The 22,254-nt window shown below is 37.4% G+C and overlaps 1 protein-coding gene across 4 annotated transcripts in view; it reads left to right on the forward strand.

Moving 5' to 3' along the window:
- C15H8orf34 (chromosome 15 C8orf34 homolog) overlaps positions 1-22,254 on the forward strand; it is a 448,873-nt gene that overhangs the window by 118,233 nt on the left and 308,386 nt on the right. For 3 of the 4 annotated variants that reach the window (XM_003942901.4, XM_074386742.1, XM_074386743.1), the window contains exons 4-5: positions 5,196-5,324; positions 21,149-21,177. In XM_003942901.4, the coding sequence (XP_003942950.2) occupies positions 5,196-5,324; positions 21,149-21,177 (158 nt within the window). The remainder of the gene's footprint in view (positions 1-5,195; positions 5,325-21,148; positions 21,178-22,254) is intronic. The other variant, XM_074386744.1, reaches the window with a different exon arrangement.

Below are 22,254 nucleotides of genomic sequence, written 5' to 3' on the forward strand. Positions count from 1 at the left end.
GAAGGCAGGAGACAGGTAGTAATTATCTCATTATAATCAGTTTTCAGTATGTCATAAACTATAGTACTGGGTATATTTCCTGGCATATTTAAAATGAAAGTAGAGTGCCTGCGGAGTACTTTCAGATAAGAACATTTATTAAATTTTAGAAAACAGAGTTGAAAGTTATTTTTGTTCAAAAGAAATATATAAACAGTATCTCAAATGTGATGTGGAGAAAACGGTAAATTTAATTTTACATTCATAGACACTATTAGTGGAGGTCATATTGAGTCAGAATTTGATGATTATAATAAAGAATTGCTCAAAAATTAGCCCTCATTAATATACAATAGGCAGCTTTGTAGCATAGTGTCTTCAGGGAAGACTGAGGAAAAGTCATCTGCAAGGTGCTGTGGGTGGCCTCCTGCACTAGAGCAAGCTCTACCTCTGTGACCCCAAAGACTCTCCAATCTCAGATTCTGTCATATTCTCCTATAGGTGTTATTACATAGTTGACACTGTTCTGTTTCTCGTTTTCCCTGTGGATATTTTTTAAAAAAAAAAACATTTTTAAACAGTAGCCCTTTACTTTTAAGCTATAGGATGACTTAAATAAGGTTTTCGATCTATCAGAGAATTTTAGAGATGTCCTCATCCAAAGACAGTATACCAGCTTAATGACTTCCCAAATTTCTTTCCATTACTTGTCAAAACAGCTTTTTAAATCACCCATCCTACTGATTAGATCCTGATTATACCATGGCTTTGGTTGTCCTAGATTTGGTTCCCATGATAAGTTACACAAGATAAGTTATAAAAGAAAAGCTATTGTATGTCTCATACTGTCACAAGCTACAAAAACATAAAAAGAAATTGATCTTAGTTCCTCTCAAAAGTTGTCAAGGAAAAGTTTTTGGGTGTTGTATTAATTAGTTCTCTATTGTACAGCGTATAATTTTCCCAAAACTCAGTGGCTGAAAACAGCAACAATTTTTGCTTTCTCATGATTCTGTATGTAGACTGGCTGGTTCTTCTGCTGGCCTCACCTGACATGCCCACGTGGTGCAGTCATTGGGTAGGTTGTCAGGTGCTGGGCTCAGCTGGGGTGATGGGAGGCTGGGCTGTGTCTGGTGGGTATCTGGGGATATTGACTCGGACTTAAAAAAAAAAAACCTATGTTCTTATTTTGTAAATTAGAAAGAAAAAATAAAGAGAGACCTTGATAGCATATAGTGATTAACAGAAAATGAGGTCGTGCAGTGATACAGATTGCAGATTAGAGAAATTATTCAAAGATTAACAAAAGTGTCAAAGTTTTGAAGAATCTGATACAAATATTGTTTTCTCCACTCTGTCATCTGAACTTCTCTCTCTTGAACCTAGATTTTTCCATAGGCTTCACCTGGGGAATGGCCAGTGAGGTAGCAGTCATGGGTGTGGAAGTGTTTTCTAGATTGATTATGGTCACTGTATCTACACTCTGCTACTAGCACACTGGTGTGTTAATTTTAGCTTATATCCCTGTCCCAGGGTCTCTTAAATCAAGAAGCTCAGATGAGGCAGCTGCATTCATTTTTAATTTTTAATTTCTAGGTTTATTTAAATTACAGAAGTAGTATTGATTTATTTTGACAATTTAAAATATACAGACCCGTAGAAAGAGAAATAGTCTCCTTCGCTTGTCTCCCTCAAATGCTACTACCCTAGAAATAGTATGCATCTTTGTATGTTCTTTTCTTTGTGCATATTAACAGATATGAAATGGATGGGTTGGTTTGCTGTATAAAAATGGCCTTAAACTGTACATATTCTTAAGCAATGTATTTTTATTATTTTAAAATAAAATGTCTGGCTATTATTAAAAAGAAAAATAAGAGATGTTGTCAAGGATGCAGAGAAAAGGGGACTCAGGGTACTGTTTTTATTTTTATTTTTTGACATGGAGTCTCACTCTGTCACCCACGCTGGAGTGCAGTGGCACAGTCTCAGCTCACTGCAACCTCTGCCTTCCAGGTTCAAGCAGTTCTCCTGCCTCAACCTCCTGCTCAGCTGAGACAACAGGCGCCTGCTCCCATGCCCAGCTAATTTTTGTTTGTTTGTTTGTTTTGTTTGTTGTTGTGTTTGTTTGTTTGTTTGTTTGTTTAGCAGAAACGGGGTTTTACCATGTTGGCCAGGCCAGTCTCAAACTCTTGACCTTGTGATCTGCCTGCTTCTGCCTCCCAAAGTGCTGGGATTACAGGCATGAGTCACTGCTCCTGGCTGAAAAAGGAACTCTTATACACTGTTAGTGGGAAGGTAAACTAGTATAGTAACTATGGAGAACAGTATGAAGAGTTCTCAAAAACCCTTAAAATAGAACCACCATTCAATCCAGCAATCCCATTACTGGATATCTACCCAAAAGAAAATCAAAGAATATTTCCAAAAGATACCTGCACTCACAGGTCTATTGCAGCACTATTCACAATAGAAAAAATGTGGAATCAACCTAAGTGTCCATCAGTGGATAAATGGATAAAGAAAACGTAGAATGTATACACAATGAAATACTATTTGGTCATTAAAAAAAAAAAGAATGAAATCACGTCATTCTCAGCAACGTGGTGAAACTGGAAGTTATTATCGTAAGTGAAATAAACCAGGCACAAAAAGACAAATATTGCATGTCATCATTTATATGTGGGTACTAATAAAGCTGATTACCTGGAGGTAAGGGATTGAAAGATAGATAACAGAGACTGAGAGGATGATTGGGGATGGGGGAAAATGAGAGAAGTGGGCTAAAGGGTAGTGTAAGCATATGGTAAGATAGAAGGAATAAATTCAGTGTTTGATGGAAGAGTAGGATGACTATAGTTAACACAAGTATTCTCTCAGTGGATGCACACTCTTAAGTGTTGGTTAAATATGTACTCTATGTTGACATTATGATTAATTAACATTGTTTACAGTTAAGCCATACAGTGACTTGATCACTATGTGTTGCATACATGTAACAAAATTTCATATATACCTTATATATTTGTACAAATACAAATAAAAAAGAAAATGTACTGTGGAAGTATCTTTATGGTAAAATACTTAGATTTAACTTGCCTTTTAAAATAAGTGTATACAGTGTGAATGTGAGATAATTTATTCAACCATTCCTTCATTGAAGGACATTTAGATTATTAACAGGATTTTGCAGCCACAAACTATTTGCTGAAATAAATGAAGTCTTGTACTTTCTGTGAAAATAAACAACTTTGTACATATGTACATGAATACAGGTGCTTTTATTTCTTTATGATGAGTTTACCAGACATAAGATTGCTGGGTCACAGGGTCAGTGCACTTTTCATCATAATATATATTGCCAGGTTACTTTATATAAAGGTGACGGAATGATATATTTCATTAGTTGGCGATTACTTCCTATGTCCTTACCATATAAATACTTTTTTAAAAATTTATTTTATTTTTATCAAAACTTAATGGCACATGATTCAAAAAAGTTTAAGTAATACTATGAGGCAGTAGTGTCCTTTTTTCTTCCCAACTCGGCTCCTAACCTGCAATCACTTTCACGTCTTTTAGGTGTTGCTTCTGGTTCCTAAATCTACACAATCAAACGAAAGGCTCTCTTCCTTTTTAAATCTGAGGCATTATCTCTTGATCTCTTTCATACCTTGTGCCCCAACCTCTAACCCCATCTCATCCTGGTTGTATAGTAATGCAGTTATTTCAAATGTTGATTAAATATGTACTCTACATTGGTATTATGATTAATTAATTAAAATTGTTCGCAGTTAAGCTATACGATGTCCAACTATTATTTTTTTTCTAGAATTGATAGTTCTTTTGCTTTTCTGTTTGCTTTGTTTACTATGTACCCATCACTAATGCTTTGCCAAACCCTGCCCAAAGAGTTAAACCTCAGTATGATCAGACACCACAAGTAATCTTAACTTCTATTTTATAGTTATTCTTTATTTTAAAAATTTTAGAGCCTTCTCTTCTGAAGCCCTCTGTCCTCTTGCTCCATGCTTGACTCCTTGGTTTCTAGACTTTCTCTCAGCTGCCTTTTGACAATGCGTTTCACTACCTTCTTGAGAATTCCCCGTTCCTTTTTCTCATTGGGGGGTGGAGGTCACCTGTTTCCTGAAATCCAAGTCTTACCATTTTTTTATTTACTTGCTCATTTTGGTAGAAAACCTCTACTAGGAGCTTTCTGAAAAAGGATCCTTTTCCAAGATAATTTTTTCAGTTCTTCAAAGTATCCTCACTGGTTCCTCAGTTGGGTATATATTTCTAAGAAGTACTCTATAGTGGGAATTTGGAAGGAATTGCTTCTCTGTCTTCTTAGGCCAAGCGTTGCCATTGAGAAGTCTGGCATCAAGTTGATTTGCTATTTTTGCCCCTGAAAAGTTTTACAATGTTTTCTTTATTGCCACTATTAAAACATTTTTTTTGAAAATATGCCTTGACTTGTGCTGGACATTTAATGGGCCCTTTAAAAATGAAAAGCAATTAAGTTCTTATATTATTATTATGTTGACATTGTTCTCCTGGACAGAAGCTTTAAATTTAAATAGTGTGATGTGTTGATTTTCATGGAATCCCTCTGTTCAGAGACTTAGGTTTCAGTTTTCTTTTGCCTTGCAAAATCCAGTTACCTCTCTTATCCATCCATGTAGCATCTTCTCTCAAAATATATTGCTATGTCTCACCTAATAATGTCTTCTCTGTTAGTTCAACTAATTCTTTGAAGAAAAAACATCCCTTCACTGTAATGTCATTTCAGTGGGAACTTGGGGACACATGAGGATAAATACATATATTTAGCCTCCTATGAATGCTCTAAAATATTTACTAAATAATTACCAGTTGCTGTTAAGGAAGTTAGTGTTTTTTAAAGCTGTTGACATAATACACAAATACACTTTACTTGTGTGTTTCTCCCTGTGTTATAGAAATGATTAGGTTTAAGTCAATACCTGAATTTTCTTTTTTCTATAAACTCCACCACACTTCCCTTTACCTTTTCAGTTAAAATATTTTCTTTAAATCTGGCTTCATATCTTCCCCTCTGTTTTCTCACAAGAAAACCATCTGCAAGATAAATATTTTTTATTCTATACATTGATCTCGGTACAATCTTTCACATAATGATGAATAGTTTGTGTCATTACATAGCATGCTTATGAAATTACCATTTTTTTTAAACATAGTGCCAAGGTCAGTAGAGCATCCAAAGTGGAACTGGAGGACTAAACCACAAAGCCATGATTTTGATGAATTGAATCACATCCTTCAAGAGAGCAAGAAGCTGGGGAAAGCCCTTGAGAATCTCTCTCGAAGTAAGTTCATTTACTTGATTATAATTGAAACTCCTAACCAATATTAAAGCAGAAGCATTCATTACTCCTGCCAATAACCCATTTCCGACATCCTCATTCTAATTCTGCGAGAGGCTGAGGAGTTCTAAGGGCATGATATTGCAAAGGAACTTGATTTTGCACATTATACCGATTCTTGAGTAGACTGATCACATGGAGTAGAAAGAGCTGTACAACCCCTCAAAGCTGTTTGGCTGCAACATTTCCACAGGGTTTCTGTTATCCAGATTAAATGTGCACCTAATGGTATCTTCTTCATTCTTTTCTTTGGAAACATGCTTTTTTGCATCTTTCTAATTAATAAACATATTCATTGCCTCTGTGAGTTTTTGATGTCTGTAAACTTCTTAAGGATGGTAACTGGACCAAATTCTTTCTTCCTAGAATCTTTTCAGAGCCTAGCACAATGCCTAGTGATTTTTTTTTTTTTTTTTTTTTTTTTTTTTTTTTTAAGGAAAGCAGCATCTCTGTAATCTGAGGGCCTAGGTTATGGTTTTGCTCTGCCATCTATGACATCAATAATCTCAGGTAAATCATTTAACCTCCATGAGCCTTGGTTCACTCATCTCCAAAGCAGAAAGACATGATTGTGCCTCCTTCTTCTGGTAGTGTGAAAGTTTAAAAATGATACATTTCAAGTAAAATATTTTTAAATAACTGTTGTAATAAGAATAGGCAATTAAATGATTATTTTGATTTAATTAATGCATTTATATATGCAGCTATACATATATACTTTATGGTTTTAGTAGTGAGTTAAAAGTATTCCTGAATTTCTTTGGTTCCCTTAAGTTTTTCTTAATTTTAAAAATTAGGTACCTTTAGAAGCACATTAATGCCATGGCCTCACCAAAATTTTCTTTTGTTGCCATTGAATACTAAAGATTTTCCAGTGGAAAGTAGTGAGAACACTAGCAAATTCTAATGGATTATATTTTAGGATCTCTAAAATTTAATCCAAGTAAAATTATTTTAGTAGCAGAGTTTTACTAATTTCATGATTTTTATCTAAGGTAAACATTGTCATGGTGCATTTTGAAAGAAGTCTATATATATACATATATATATATATATATACTAATTATAATTATACATTTTTACATTTGGTATTTTATATATGTTTGTGTGTGTGTACAGCTTTAGTTTTTTCATACCTCTTCATCGCTCATTAGAGCTTTCTTCCAGTTTTTGTGCAGTGAACCCTTTTCAGAAGTTAAGCTGCCTTATCACAGGATGTTATGTCTTGCAATTAATAAAAACCCTGTGGATTCAAGAAACCTCCATGTTTGGTTAAATTTCCTGTTGTAGAAAATAACAGTAAAGTAAGTTTTCAGCTTATTACTATATTATGTTCGTGAAAACAGCCTGATCCTCTTCATATGGCAAAGGCACATAGTCACATTTATGAGTCTTAGCCTTTGGGGCAGAGCTTTGGGGCTCTTTATAGCCTCTAAATTTACGTAACAACCTGAACTAAGAGAAAGATGATTGAAGAATGTGCCTGACCATTATAAAGACTTTCAAATACACAATTTATCATCTTTGTCCTTTAAAATGTGACATCTGCATTTCAAACGCTTGTTATACTGTTGTTAACTTGTAAGACAGTATTTGCTCTGTTCCCCTAAATTTTTAATATAGGGATTTGACTGCATTTCAATTATGTAGTTGCCCACATTCGTTAGCAGAAGTGTCAGAGCTCCTGTGGACCCAGAAAACCTGACTGTGGCCTTTCAGGTTGTCTTACCCAATTGGGGATGCTATTGCATAATACTGTAGCCTGGGTGACTTATCAACAATAGAAATTTGTTTCGTATAGTTCTGGAGGATGGGCAATCTAAAATCCAGGTGCTGGTACCTTTGATATCTGATGAGGACCTGTTTCCTGGTTCCATAGATTGTATAGCCTAGCTGTGTTCTCACATGGTGGAAGGGACAAGGCAGCTCTCACAGGCCTCTTTTTAGAAGGGCAGTAATCTCAATCATGAAAAAGGAGCCTTCTTGTGCTAATCATCTCCCAGGCTCCACCTCCTAACAACATTACCTTGTGGATTAGAGTTTAGCTTATGAATTTTGGAAGAACACCAACACTCAGATCGTAACACAGGTGAAGCCTTGCAACTGAGTCCTATGATCAGAAGCTAGTGAGCCATGTTTAATACTTGCAGGGCAGCCTGGAAAAACAATAAAGACCATCCTTGGTCATCAGAGTAGAAGAGATACAGATATAGGACATTACTCTTGGGATAAAATCAGGGCCAAAAAAGCTATCAGGTGACTCCACAGTGAGACCAGAATGAAGTGTCATAGTCAATTCCTATAGATATAGTAGAGGGTTGCTTTTGGCTTCACTTAATGGTTTTAAGGGATGCTATTTTTGTTAGGGTATTCTGGTGGGATTTATGTGGGTTCAGAGGATGGTTGGTTACATGGGGAAGAATTGTTCTTTTTTTGACTATTTTTCTGAGCAAAATGATACTTCCTTGGAATGACTTGAGTTTCTATGATTTTCTGGATCTGAGCTTTACTGTTGAATTGTCTGAGGCACAACGTGTTTACTACCGAGTTCTCAACATGCCAGCCCTGGTCAGTAGATGTGAATTCAAATGCAGCTTTACTGATTGCTGATGTTTATCAGTCTAGCTGCCCAGAGTTTAGCTATATTAGTGGCAGTCCTACTTCCTCCATCTTGAACCAGGATGTAATTTATTTTTATTTTACTCTTATAATAGTTTCAGCTTGTTAACTCTTTTTCAAACTTGATAGTAACTTTATTACCCATTGTTTTAATTACTAGGCAGACATAGGGGTGGGATTTTCCTCCAGGCATTGTCATAAGGAATACTCCATGTCTTGATATTGTGGACCTTTTTTTCCAGTGGCACAGCCATTGATGCAAAAGATTGAAAGTTTTTAGTGATCTAATTTTAATGTAGTCACTGAGGAGAATTCACTTTATCTTAGTTGTACAGTCTGAAAAAATCCTACATATTTTAGAAGTATTTTTAGTTGAGATTGACAGCAAATAATCATTTACATCTCTCAAAATGATAGTTATATCAACTCATCCACTAGATACACACACACACACACACACACACACACACACACACACACGACTCAAATTTAACACCAGGGAAGGCTAGATGGTCTCTTCAGTTTGCAAACATGATTTCAGTTTCAGTAACAACTGTGTCATGCTCTTTTTGTGGCTTTTCTTCAAACCTTTCATTGTAACATTTTATCTTAAAGTCAGTCATGAATTGTGACAGTCTTCATGATACTGCTCTCTTGTAAAGGCAAACATGTTAGAATATCTCACAGCAGCTTGTATTGCCACACAGTTATGATTAAGTAAGCATAGTGGGCTTTTGGTGCCTTGATTCCTCACTTTGTAGCATTTCTGTACTTTCTTCTCACATTACCTTTTTCTTCCCAGGAGCTTGGACTCTTACCTATTCCTTCAAGTATTTGTTCCCATCTCAAGAGTCATTGACTGCTTCTTCTTTGAGGCCATGATGGGGTAGCTGTCTGATTCTTTATCTTCCTTTAAAAGGCACACCCGATTAGGTCAGGGCCATATAGATTAATCCCAGTTCTGATTTACTCAAAGTTTACTGGTTAGTATTATATTCAAGGTTGTGGTAGCCCTTCATGCTCAGGAGGCTCACTCAGTGACTCAAAGATGAAAAGATGCCACAAAAGTGGATCTTGAGGCTACCTTAAAATTCTGCCTGCCATAGATGTTATTATTGCTGTTAACTATTTATTCACCTATAGCATGCTCCAGCTAAGCATTTTCTAGTAAAACTGTAATGTTTGCCAGGCATATGATTTAATATTTTCAAACAGGCACATTTAAAAAAGGCAAAAAGAAGCATGTGAAAACAATTGGAATAAAATGTTGTATTTAACCCAGTGTACCTAATTGTTATGTATCATCGTATTCTATATAAAAATTTTTTGAGATTTATTTTTCTCATTACAAATCTTCAAACTCTAGTGTAAATTTTAATTCACAGCACCTCTTGTTTCAGAACTGGCCACATTTTAACTGGTCAGTAGCTACAGAACAAGTGGCTACCATACTGGACATTGCTGTTCTAACTAATGTTAACAAAAAATCTCCACAAAATCTCTTCTTTTGAGTTTAACTCCAGACATCATTGGTTTTCCTTCTTCCTCCTTCCTCTGATGTTTCAAAGTGTAGTTATGAAGCATCGTCGTTGTCTGGGGTAAATACCCGAGGTTCGTTGTCTCACACAAAGGGAACTGAGGGCACAGACACACAACAGGAAGTGAGTTTCGGGGTGAAGGTTTAATAGGCAAAAGAAAGAAAAGGGAGAACAGTTATTTCTCTTGCAAGAGAGAGGGATGCCCAGATGAGACTTCAGGTCCACCTCGGAGTGCACCAGATTTTATAAGCAGGCTTGAGGAGGAGGTATCTGACTTACATAGGGCCCAAATATTGGTGGGACGAGGTGTGATGTTTACATACTTACGTAAATACATACATATTTACATTTATAACATGCTGGGAAGCTGGCTGCCCCACCCTAATCTTGTTATGCAAATAGACTTTCCAATTGGCTGGAGCCTTGTTATCTGCTCCCTATTGCACATATGGTTGGAAAGGAAAAGGGAAAATGGAGCCACCATTTCGAATATGCTTAGTCCCAGATAGCCTTTTCCCATTGGCACAACCGCTGGCATTCACCCATGCGAGCTTCCAGCTTGCCTGTCGACATCTCCAGCTTGATTTTACAGTCTGTTCTTTGCTAGAAAAGAAAATGATTTTGAAGCTGCTTTTCACCAAAAGGAAAACCCTACTGAGAGCTTTCTTACCTTCACTATCTGCCTAAATAATTTCTGTTTAACTCCTGTATCAGTTAGGGCTCACTGTCTCTACTTGCGCATCTTCCTTCTACTCCTCAAAGCAATTATATAATCACACCTGTACTTCTTCTGAAACTTATCTTACACTGGTCACCAAGTGATTTCCAAATCGCCAAATGGAATGAACAGTTTTCCAGTTCTCATGTTACAAAATTTCCCTGGTAGCTGTAACCCCATTGATTACTCTGTCATTCCTCAGGCTCTCTGTTTGCCTCCTTTCTGGGAGCTGCTCCTCACTTCATCCTCTTTGGATGTCCTCTGCATCACTTCCTGTAGGTCTAACTCAGGAGTTTCTCTCTCTTCTCTGCCACTTTTAATGCTGTTCCTATGGTTCATGATTCATCCTTTGCCTTTGTTCTTTTAAGTGTTCTCTCCATCCAGCCTCATTCACTCTCATCATTTCTCACCCCTACGCAGCTAACTCAAATGAGTGTATTTCCATCCACACCTTTTATGTGTTTTTACAACATGCTGAAAATGTATCTCCACTTGGCTATCCCACTGCCATGTTAAATTCAATATATCTAAGTGGAACAAACCTCCCTCTTCAAATGTGAACTTTCGGCTGCATGCTGTGTGTTAGGTGGTGGTACCATAGCTTACCTCTTCTTCCAAACTGGAACCCTTCTAGATTCCTCTCTCTTCCTTCTGTTCATAATTGATTAGTTATAAATCTTGCCCATTTTCCCTCTAAGATATGTTTTGAGTCTAGTTTATTTCTCTACTCCTATTAATATCTTCTAGTTCGCACTCTCACATCTCTGATCAGATTATTGCTTTATCCATTTAAGATACTCTGTTACTGCCCTGTGTCAGAAAAAAAAATGACAACCTCTGCCTTTATTGAGCTTATGGTTGGCTGGACTGCCATAATTTTATGTTTATGAGAGTTTCATGACCAAAGTCTCTACGGCTTGATACAATGTAAATATTTTCTCACTCAGAGAACAGTCTCATGGGATGTTCCAGAATGCAGACTCCTTCCATCCTGTCATTCTACCATCTTCAACACATGACTTTAAAGGTTGCTGCAGAAGCAGAAAGAACCTGTAGAAGATCATGGGGGAGGTTTCTAATGCAAAGCATGGAAGTGGCATACATTATCTGCCCACATTCTATAGCTAACTACAAGGGAGCTGGGAAAAGTAGGGTAGCTTAGTACCCAGGAGAAACAAGGAATACACACTACTGATTTGCTTCTTCATTCTGCCAGTCAGCCTTCACTAAGTGTAGCGGATCTAAAGTGAAAGCCTGACATTCACTTATTTCATGTATTCAGTGGCTCCTTAGAACCTCAGAGAAAGTGCTTCTTGACCCAGCCCTTTGTCGAGTTTCCAGTATCATTGCTCATGACTTTCTTTATGCACCACAGACACTCAAGCTTCCTCCTTTCCATGCTTTTGCTATGCTGCCCAATGCCCTGAAGTCTCACCATCTGCCCCTTCCTCTGCTTCCCTCTTCAGCCAGCCACATTTACTCTTGTCTTTAGCTTCAGCTCAAATACCGCTTCCTCCAAGATTATGTCTCGGTTGCTGTCCTCTTCAGGGCTGGATTTGCATCCCCTCTCTCTGTGATTCTATACTTTTCTCTGAACACACTTATCTGCTATGATCTGTTTTCATCTATCTCCTCTGGACCTTGAGTTTCCTGAAGGCAGAGCCACTTTGCTCTTGTACTCTCTAGGACCTGGCACAAATATTAGCACATAACTTGGTTATGGTTTGCTTGATGAGGACTACCTCTGGTTCCATTTCATCTGGATTCCTCTTTTCTGAAACCTCCCCCAACTCTGCCTTTCTTCACTTAAACAAACCTTCTGCTTTTTAAAATGTGAGGCTTTTGGATAAGATGACATGGGTTTGGCTGTTTGTAGATTTGATTTGTTTGTTGGGATCTTTAACTGCAATGCTTGAAAATAAATTGATAGCTAAGTAAGCAGGTAAACACATGAATAAAGAAAAACCCAAAAGCTAAAGATCAACAGTTTTTATTTCATGCAATTGTTCAACAATACCTTCTACTTTGTAAGGCACTGTTCCCAGGGTGGCAGGATTTCCAGTGTACTCTGGGCCTAATGCTTTTGCTGCTTTTGGCAGCTCCCTGTGATGTGAGGCAGTGGGGGGATGAGTATCTTTAGGCAATCCAGACATTGGTCCACAGATCTCAGTTCATATGAAAACACCGGCTGGAGCCTTTCCAAGGAAAAGATCCCAGCTGCTGGGGGAACAGAGGACAGATATTTATGCTCTGTGACTGCTAATAGCAATCTGGAGTCAGCCAAGAAAAAAAAAATAGCAAAGGGCTTTTTTAGTGACTCAGTCAGGAATGTACCCAAGAAGTCTTTCTGACAAATAGACTAAGGAGTTAGAGAATAACTATGCATGAAAGAAAATAGAGATGGATAATGTGGCAATTACTTGTTCATTCATTCCCACATTCATTGAATGCATGCGGGAATGCAAAGATGACTAATCACATGGACCTAGGCTTCAAGCTTACATTTTCGTAGTGGAGACAGTTTTGGAAATTATAGTTTCAAAGTCTGGTACAAAGTACTTTAAGAGAGCTAAGGAGGCATAGAAGAATCTCCGAAGGGGTTAAGGGACAACTTGATAGAGGACTTATCTGAATCAAGTTTGGAAGGATCCAAAGGTCAAGGTATGATAGGAGGAGAGTCAAGATGTGTCATGGAGAGGGAGGGGAGCATCACACACTGGATCTGCTGGGGGGAGCTAGGGGAGGGACAGCGTGGGGTGGGGATTTGGGGACGGATAACATGGGGAGAAATGCCAGATATAGGTGATGGGGAGGAAGGCAGCAAACCATGTTGCCATGTATGTACCTAGGCAACAATCTTGCATGTTCTTCACATGTACCCCACAATCTAAAATGCAATAAAATATAAATAAAAAAAAGATCACAATGCTGCTGACATCTTGATTTTAGCCCAGTGATATCCATTCGGACTTATGACTTATATAATTATAAAATAATACATTTGCTTTGTTTTAAGCAAAACAAAACAAAACAAAACAAAACAAACAAACAAAAAAAAAACCAAGATGTGTTATGGAGACAGATATTCCTGGAAGAGAGAAGCATGTGTGTAAGGATGTATTTTAAAGAAAGAGGAAAAGCTTAATCATCCAAAAGGCCACAAGGATGACAGCATAGTGAAAAGGAGAGTTTTGTTGCTGATACCAGTTTGCAAACCAGCAAGTAATAGTCTCTGGTGTGAACTAAAAGTGCTCTTTTTGAAGAGGGAAAGGGCAGATTGGGTTTTATGCATCACATGGTCTGTATTACACAGGTGTCATACATATTCAGTAGGTTTGGGAGAAAACCATACATATTTATGAGGGCAGTTAAGTACATGCACAATGGGCAAACATATATGTAACATACATCCTATTTTTCACTTTTGGGTATGGTTTTAGCATTAAAATGATGTGGAATATCATTATGTCAAAAGGCAAATGATAGGCTATAAAGCCAGTTTATACACAGTCTCTGTAAGTTGGCTGAAACTGGCTTAAGGTCTACAGTTGTTTATCAGGACAGAATATTTGTAAGGCTGGTCCTGTTGCCCAGTTCCAAAGTTGCTTCCACATCTCCAGGTATATTTTTTAGAAACACCCCATTCTCAGTACCAATTTATTGTATTAGTTTGCTTCGCACTGCTGAGGTTGGAACAGTTTGGAGGCCTCAGAAGAAGACAGGAAAATGCACAAAAGTTTGAAACTTCCTAGGGACTTGTTGAATGGCTTTGACAAAAATGTCAATAGTGATATGAACAGTAAGGTCCTGGCTGAGGTGGTCTCAGATGGAGATGAGAAACTTGGGAACTGAAACAAAGGTGACTCTTGTTATATTTTAGCAAAGAGATGCGGCATCTTGCCCCTGCCCTAGGGATGTGGGGAATTTTGAGCTTGAGAAAGATGATTTAGGGTATCTGGTAGGAAGAATTTCTAAGCAGCAAAGCATTCAAGAGGTGACTTGGGTACTGTTAAAGGCATTCTGTTTTATAAGGAGAGCAGAGCATAATCATTTGGAAAATTTGCAGCCTGACTATGCGATAGAAAAGAAAAACCCATTTCTTGGGGAGAAATTCAAGACTGCTGCATAGATTTGCATAAGTAGCAAGGAGCCAAATGTTAATCTTTGAGAACATGGGCAAAATGTCTCCAGGCCACGTCAGAGAGTTTCACAGCAGCCCCTTTCATCACAGGCCTGGAGGCCCATGGGGAAAATGTAATTTTGTAGGCCATGTCCAGGATCTTCGTGCTGTGTGCAGCTTAGGGACTTGGTGCCCTGTGTCCCAGCTGTGGTTGAAAGGGAACAATGTACAGTGCAAGCTGTGGCTTCAGAAGGTGGAAGCACCAGGACTTGGCAGCTTTCATGTGGTGTTGAGCCTGTGAGTGCACAGAGTCAAGAATTCAGGTTTGGGAACCTCTGCCTAGATTTCAGAAGATTCATGGAAATGCCTGGATGCCCAGACAAAGTTTGCTTCAGAGGTGGGGCCCTCATGGAGAACTTCTGCTAGGGCAGTGTGGAGGGAAATGTGGGGTCAGAGCCCCAACACAGAGTTTCTACTGGGGTACCACCTAGTGGGAGCTGTGAGAAGAGGGCCACCATCCTCCAGACCCCAGAATGGTAGATCCACCAACAGTTTGCACCGTGAGCCTGGAAAAGCCACAGACACTCAACGCCAGCCTGTGAAAAGCAGCCAGGGAGGGAGGCTGTACCCTGCAAAGCCACAGGGGCGGAGCTGCCCAAGACCATGGACACCCACCTCTTGCATCAGCATGACCTGGATGTGAGACCTAGAGGCAAAGAGGATCATTTCGAAGCTTTAAAATTTTACTGTCTTGCTGGACTTTGGACTTGCATGGACCCTGTAAACCCTTTGTTTTGGCCAATTTCTCCCATTTGGAATGGCTATATTTACCCAATACCTGTATTTACCCAGTACCTGTACCCCCATCGTTTCTATGAAGTAACTAGCTTGCTTTGGATTTTATAGGCTCTTAGGTAGAAGGGACTTGCCTTGTCTCAGATGAGACTTTGGACTGTGGACTTTTGGGTTAATGCTGAAATGAGTTAAGACTTTGGGGGGCTGTTGGGAAGACATGATTGGTTTTGAAATGTGAGGACAGGAGATTTGGAGGGGCCAGGGGTGGAATGATATGAATTGGCTCCGTCTCCACCCACATCTCAACTTGAGTTGTATCTCAGAGTTCTCATGTGTTGTGGGAGGGACCCAGGGGAGGTAATAGAATCATGGAGGCCAGATTTTCCTGTGCTATTCTTGTGCTAGTGAATAAGTCTTATGAGACCTGATGGGTTTCTCAGGGGTTTCTGCTTTTGCTTCTTCCTCATTTTCTCTTGCCTCTGCCATCTAAGAAGTGCCTTTTTGTCTCCTGCCATGATTCTGGGGCCTCCCCAGCCATGTGGAACTGTAAGTTCAATTGAACCTCTGTTTGTTCCCAGTGTCAGTTATATGTTTATCAGTGGTGTGAAAACAAACTAATGCACTAGTTGAGGATCAGATTCCTCCGTTTCGACCAGGAATCCTCTTTGCTCTAAAAGCAGTTAGCAGTCTGTATAAAGGGTGGGTTTTTAAAATTAATTTATTTTAAAATATAAGTAGAGAGAAGGCTCACTGTTGCCCAGGCTTATCTTGAACTTCTGAGTTCAAGTGATCCTCCTACCTCAGCTTCCCAAAGTGTTAAGATTACAGTTATGAGCCACTGTGCCCAGCCTAAAGGGTGTTTTAATCAACTAATTGTCAGAGGTTGTGGGTCACCCATTTAGTGATAAAGGCTATACTTACACAGGTATTGCTTTAGCGTTACTCTTTATGCTCAGTGTCATGCCAGTAAGTTAATTCTGAAAATAAACCCTGACTTTTAGCATTTGTCAATGTTCAGGATGTAAATATTCCCACTATGGCTAATTTCAAGCTACCAATGTGGCATTACTGAATGGGGTGTTGGGAAGGAATGTGCAGAGTTGGTTTTCACAAGCCAGTATGTGCCAGCTCTAGCATAAAACTGATATTTCCAAGTTATGTGCTCTATTTTTGTATTTGAAGTTTATTTCGCAGTTGAAAAAAAAGTCTTAAAAAAAGAATTGGGTAGTCTAATTTTCTACATTATAATTGGCTTTTCTTTTTCCAAAAGGGAAATTGATTTTGGAGAAATAGTACCATTTTATACTATATGAATTTTCTGACCTACTTTTGTGAAGTGAATGAATTGCATTAAGGTGTAGAGAATTTTGAAAAGTTGCTACTTAACATTTCCTATAACTACAACCTAATTCTAACTCTGGGGCTGAACAGATGCCTAGAAAGATAGAAGCCTTGAAGAAAACTATAGCTCTTATTTCCCCATATAGAAGGCAATCAAATATGGGAATACGAGAACTGTGTTTTGAAATAAGTTTCTGATACTGATATGTTTTGTGCTGTGCTGGTCTATGCAAATGTATCTCTAAAAGTCTGAGGAAGCTGAAAGGTCAAAGAGAAAGGCTGCAAGTGAAATTTAGAAAGAAACATTTAATAGGGACTAATGAACAGAAGCTATGAGTGTGTCTGGGAAGGTTGTGAGACAAGGTGAGTCCCTGCACCATTATCCCCCAGACCCAGGGCTTATGCACCAAAGGGAAAGGGCATAAGTGATTTAGAAGAAATATGTGGGATAATTGAAGTATTACAGCGTCAAGGTTGTTTTGACCTAAGGACAGAATTTATGGTGAGTATCTGCTCTTAAACAAGGAATAACAGATAAATGGGAAATCTTAGAGGCATTCCCAGAACTGGGTTGATCAGAAGTCAACATGGAGGATTAGCTCCAAGACGAAGTTGCGTTAGCCTCCACACAGTGAGATCTCTTTGGAGATGAGAATAAATGGAAAGGCCCTTAAATTAAATGGCACAAATGGAGACAATCTAGATAGGTTTGCTCTACAGTTAATCAGAATTCTATCTGATTCATGTCTACCTCTGACATACCTGTGGGAGCCACTGCTGCTTTATCCAGAAGAGAAGCTCAGTTTCTGAAAGAACTAATTTTTCCCATCACTTCCAGGCAGCTCCCTCCTACAGCTGGACATCATTGCTATCCTAAGCAATGGTTACTTTGTGTATTAGGCCATTCTGGCATTGTTATAAAGAAATACCTGAGACTGAGTAATTTACAAGAAAGGAGGTTTAATTGGCTTATGGTTTTACAGGCTGTACAGGAAGCTTAACACCGTCATCTGCCTTTGGGGAGGCCTCTGGAAGCTTACAATTATAGCACAAGGCCAAGAAGGAACTTAAAGTCAAATGACGAAAGCAAAAGCCAGAGCATGAGCTAGGTTGGGAGAGGTGCTACACATTTTCTATACATTTTCAAATGACCACATCTTGTGAGAACCCACTCACTATCATGAGAGCAACCACAGGACATGGAGCTAAACCATTCATGAGAAATCCACACCCATGAGCCAGTCACCTCCCACCAGCCCCCACCTCTAACACTGGGGATTACAAATCAACATGAGATTTGGGCAGGGACACAAATCCAAACTATATCACCCTGATAGGACATTTCCTTTAAACTCTAGTTTGAGTTTTGCAAGGATCACATATTCCAGTATTCATCAAGAGTCCCACACTCAAATCCCAGGCTTTTCATTTTTACAGTATATCTTAGCAACTCACTTCATTTTCTCTTGAATATTTTCTGTTTTCTGAAGATCCTCAGTTTCCATAAACTTAAAACATAATCTCAATTTAAGATATGATACCTTTTAAAAGTTAATAAAATGCCTAAAATCTATTAATCTCTTCTTAGGGAATATCTGTGGATGTTCTGCTAGACACTGGGAATGATATCCTGGCTGCTTAGTGTAAATGGTTCCCATTAGAGCTTCATGCCTCTGTGAAGCATTTCGTTAAAATTCTTCCAACTGCTTTTAATCTGTTTAAGCTTTGATTAAAAATGAAATAAGAAGAAGTAAAAAAAAAATGCCCTCGGCAATTTGACATTGATAATAGAAAGCTGAGAGAATTACGGATAATAGAGTAGAGATTTATTTGGATAATTTCTCAGGCAAAGTCATCAAAATATGTAAATTTTAAGAAAATATGATAATAAGTATTTGAACAAAATATAATGAGACCAAAGAGTTGGCATAATTAAAGGCATAATTCTTTCTCCAAACCAAGTTTTCCATTTAGCTACTTTGAGTTTTATTCTGGGGTCCATTACTTCTTAGTACTGAAATATATCTTCAAAGCAATGTTTCTTTTCATCTTCATTTTCAACTGCTAAAATTTTCCAGCCCTGAAAAAGAGCTCATATGTTTGCTAGAATCGAGAAGAGCTAGCCCATGAGTAATGTGCAAGTTCTGTGTGACACACATTTTGACTATTCACAGGACTTTTTTACTTACTTACCAGTTCTTGGCTTCTTTCTGGAAGAGTGATATATTGCTGCTATCTTTATAAATAATGGATTCATAAATCTGAGGCATAAAGGAAACTTAAAGATCGACTGGTAGCTTTCTAAAAGTTAAATGAGAAAACTCTTTTTGCAGGTCTGAGAGCATTATGTAGGAAGTTAAAAAATTCAAGAGATCAAGAGAGTTTAAAAAAAATCCTAAATAATTGAATTATGGATTATTTAATTCCAGATATCTAAGCTTTATGACTTTGGGTGGGAAAGAGAATTTTGTTTCATATTATCTATGCTCTCTCTCTTTTAAAATAGACTAAACCCTTTAAAATTTTATATTTAAGATATTCAGTCTTAATCTTGAATTCATATTGGAAATAAATCTTTTTTGTACAATTATATTACATATAAATATAAGCATTTAAAACACATTTGGCTTTTTATAAATTGTAATAACGGATTTTAAATCTATAGACTGTGACATAAGCCATTTGGTATGCTGTAAATGTCCTATATTTTCTTAAAATCTGAGTTATTCTAAATGACTGCATTTGTAATTCTCTATATTTTTTAAGCCTAAACATTCCGCAAGTATATGATTTATGTTAGGTCTTTACAAATGTTTATAATTGCCCTCTGAGATCTTTTAGTCTCATGTCTTCCTCTTGACTGTGGTACCCTCAGATCTGAGTTCTCCATTAAGGCACACTCAGCAGTAATACAGCCCAGCTCCAATGCTATCTCTCCCTAAAGCTTTTTTTCCTTTAGTTGTTTGAAGGCACTATCTTCATAATACAACAAATCCTTGAATAATTGTTAGGCTTTGGTCACCCAAAATCCCTGAAGAGGTAGCTAGACTTTCTTTAATGTGTGACACATGAAAATTCTTAGTTACCAATGAGTTCTACCAAAACAAACGAACAAACAAACAAAGAATTTCATAGAGTATTGAAGAATGAACCCCAAATGTGCCTGTGTTTCTTGTGTCTTCTACAAGGGGATCTACAATGGTGCCATTTACTGAGATGAAGTTGTCTGTACTTTTTCAGCTTTGTGCATAAGTGATTCATTATGTTAGTGGTGTGGGAGATGATATAGGAACTAATAAAATATTGCTTACACCCTCCACATCTGTACACAAGGCGGCAAGGGGATCCGATCCCTGTAACAGGCTCTTTTTACTCAGCTTCATTATCCTGAGGAGGCTATTTCCATGTTCTCTTCCCCAACCCAGCCCATTCTTTCTTGTTGTTTGTAGCCTGCTGAACTTCAGCTTCAATTCATGTTCTTATTTTCTCCACGTTCTCCTGGGCTTCAAACTTTAGACCTTTCCCTATCTCTTGGCTCATTCCTTACTGGGATTTGACACTAAACCCTCTTTGCTCTGTGCCCTGAATCTGAGAGCTGGCCACACCTGCTCCAGTGCCCTGCCACAGTGCTGAAGTGTAGCTGCATGGTGCAAAAGAATAAAATGGAGAGTGAGTTTGGGAGGATGATGTCTTTAGTCTGACAAGTTGAGAATGAAATGTCCACAAGAATTCAACAGGTAGCTCAGGAAGAAAGTCTGTGCTGGCAGTAAAGATGTGCCATATAGAGAAATAAAAATATCAATGGTATGGGGTCGATTACCAAGAGAAGCAAAACAAATGAGAAGAAAAGACAGCTCAGCAAAGAGCCCTTGCCATTTCAGGAAAGGCAAAAAAGAGGGTTCCTGTGAAGGAGACAAAGGAGAACAGAAAAGAGAGAATAGCATTCCAAAAAAGTCAAATTGATAGTCTATCTTCACAGAGAAATAAGGACTATACTTTTTACATTGCTGACTTAGAATAATTTTAAAGAAAGGCTAAAGACAGAAATGAGACTGATGTGCAGTGAGAAATATGTGGATGGTGGGGGAGGAACTTGGAAGGAGGAATCATTTATGCATTGGCTCAAGGAACTGTCAATCTGCGGTACTGTGGGAAAATTCCTTAAACTTTCCAGTCTATTTCCTCAACCACAAAATAAAGACATTAGAATAAGTCATCTTGGACCACCATTCTTCCTTATATTTAATTATTTTGGAAGTCTAAATTCTTAATAAGGAGCAAATTATAACAGGCTAAGTTATATGTTATTGTCATCATAACATAAAGATGATATTGCTACAATCACATTTGCAAGTTTGTTCTGCCTTTAACAACCTGCAAGGAATGTGACACTGCTTTATTTTTTTTTCCATCATTTGCATTGCTTCAGCAGTTCATGGCTGTCATAGTTGACTTACATTCCTAATTTGTTTTCATTGGTAAAAAGAATGTGCCACATTATTTTGAAGCAGTAATGAAAAGAAAAAAAATAGAATGGGAAATGCACTACTTTTACAAATAGAGAGTTTTTTTGAACATTAGGCTACTAAAGATTGCTTCTAAAACTTTTTTTTTATAAATCTCTTTTAAATCCCAGGTATTGCGATTTCAGATGAACTTGATAAGGTAAGTTGAACCATACATCTGGTGAAAAGAAAATGTAGAACTTACCTTTTATTCCACTGTTTCGATACAAATAAATTTTCTGAAACACATAAAATGTTCAAGTATAATTTATTTGGTTCTAACATTTTAAAACTTTCAAAGTTATGTGCATATTATTTTATGAAAGCTATTCCATTACATATACATCACCTACTTTTTTGAGTCAAGGTCTTTAGAGTTAGGTTAGAGAAAATGGAATCAGTGTAATCACTATATTGCAAAATAAAAACTAATAACACTATGTTATATAAATTATTTGATTCCACTTGTATGTAAATGATAATGATATGGAAGACATATGTATTTTTGGTAGCTTCTCTTTGGAAACTTTACCAATAAGGTTTTTGTATTTTTATTTTAATTTTCCAAGATGCCAAGAGCATATGATGGTGCTTTGAAGTGGGGTAGTAGTTGTGATGGTGGTGAGAAATGGGTGATTAGGAATATATTTTTATAGTGTGTCACTGGAACTTGCTAATGGATTGGATGTGGTAAATTACAGAACAAATCAATCAATGATGATTGCTAGGTTTGGAAGATGAGCAACTACATTGACTGTGGTACCACTTACTAAAGTTAGAAAAGCTGTGAAAAAAATCAAATTTGTCAGGTTTGGATACCATCAAAAATTCTTTAGATTGTTTATTGTGAGTTGCCTATTAAACATGTTTACATGAGCTGTTGCTTAGAGAGAGATTTGATTTATAACTATACATATTCTCATTTTTTCTAGTCTCAAAAGCCCTTTACATTGTTAAAAATTAGAGAGGGCCCCAAGGAGCCTTGATTTATATAGATTATTTCTATCAATATTACATTCTTGTGTTGATAATATATCTATATTAGATATCTAAACATGTTAAAAATTTAAACTGATAACAAATTTACTTTTTTAAAAAATAGCATTACATTAACAGAAATAATGAAAAATACTTTTATTTTCTAAAACAAAATGTTAGTAAGAAAGTTGCACTGTTTACATTTTGAAAATCTCTTTAATGTCTGGCTTAATTAAAAACTGCTATATGTTCATATCTA

Source organism: Saimiri boliviensis, chromosome 15 (genome assembly GCF_048565385.1).
Source record: "Saimiri boliviensis isolate mSaiBol1 chromosome 15, mSaiBol1.pri, whole genome shotgun sequence".
In the NCBI taxonomy this organism is placed as follows: Eukaryota; Metazoa; Chordata; class Mammalia; order Primates; family Cebidae; genus Saimiri; species Saimiri boliviensis.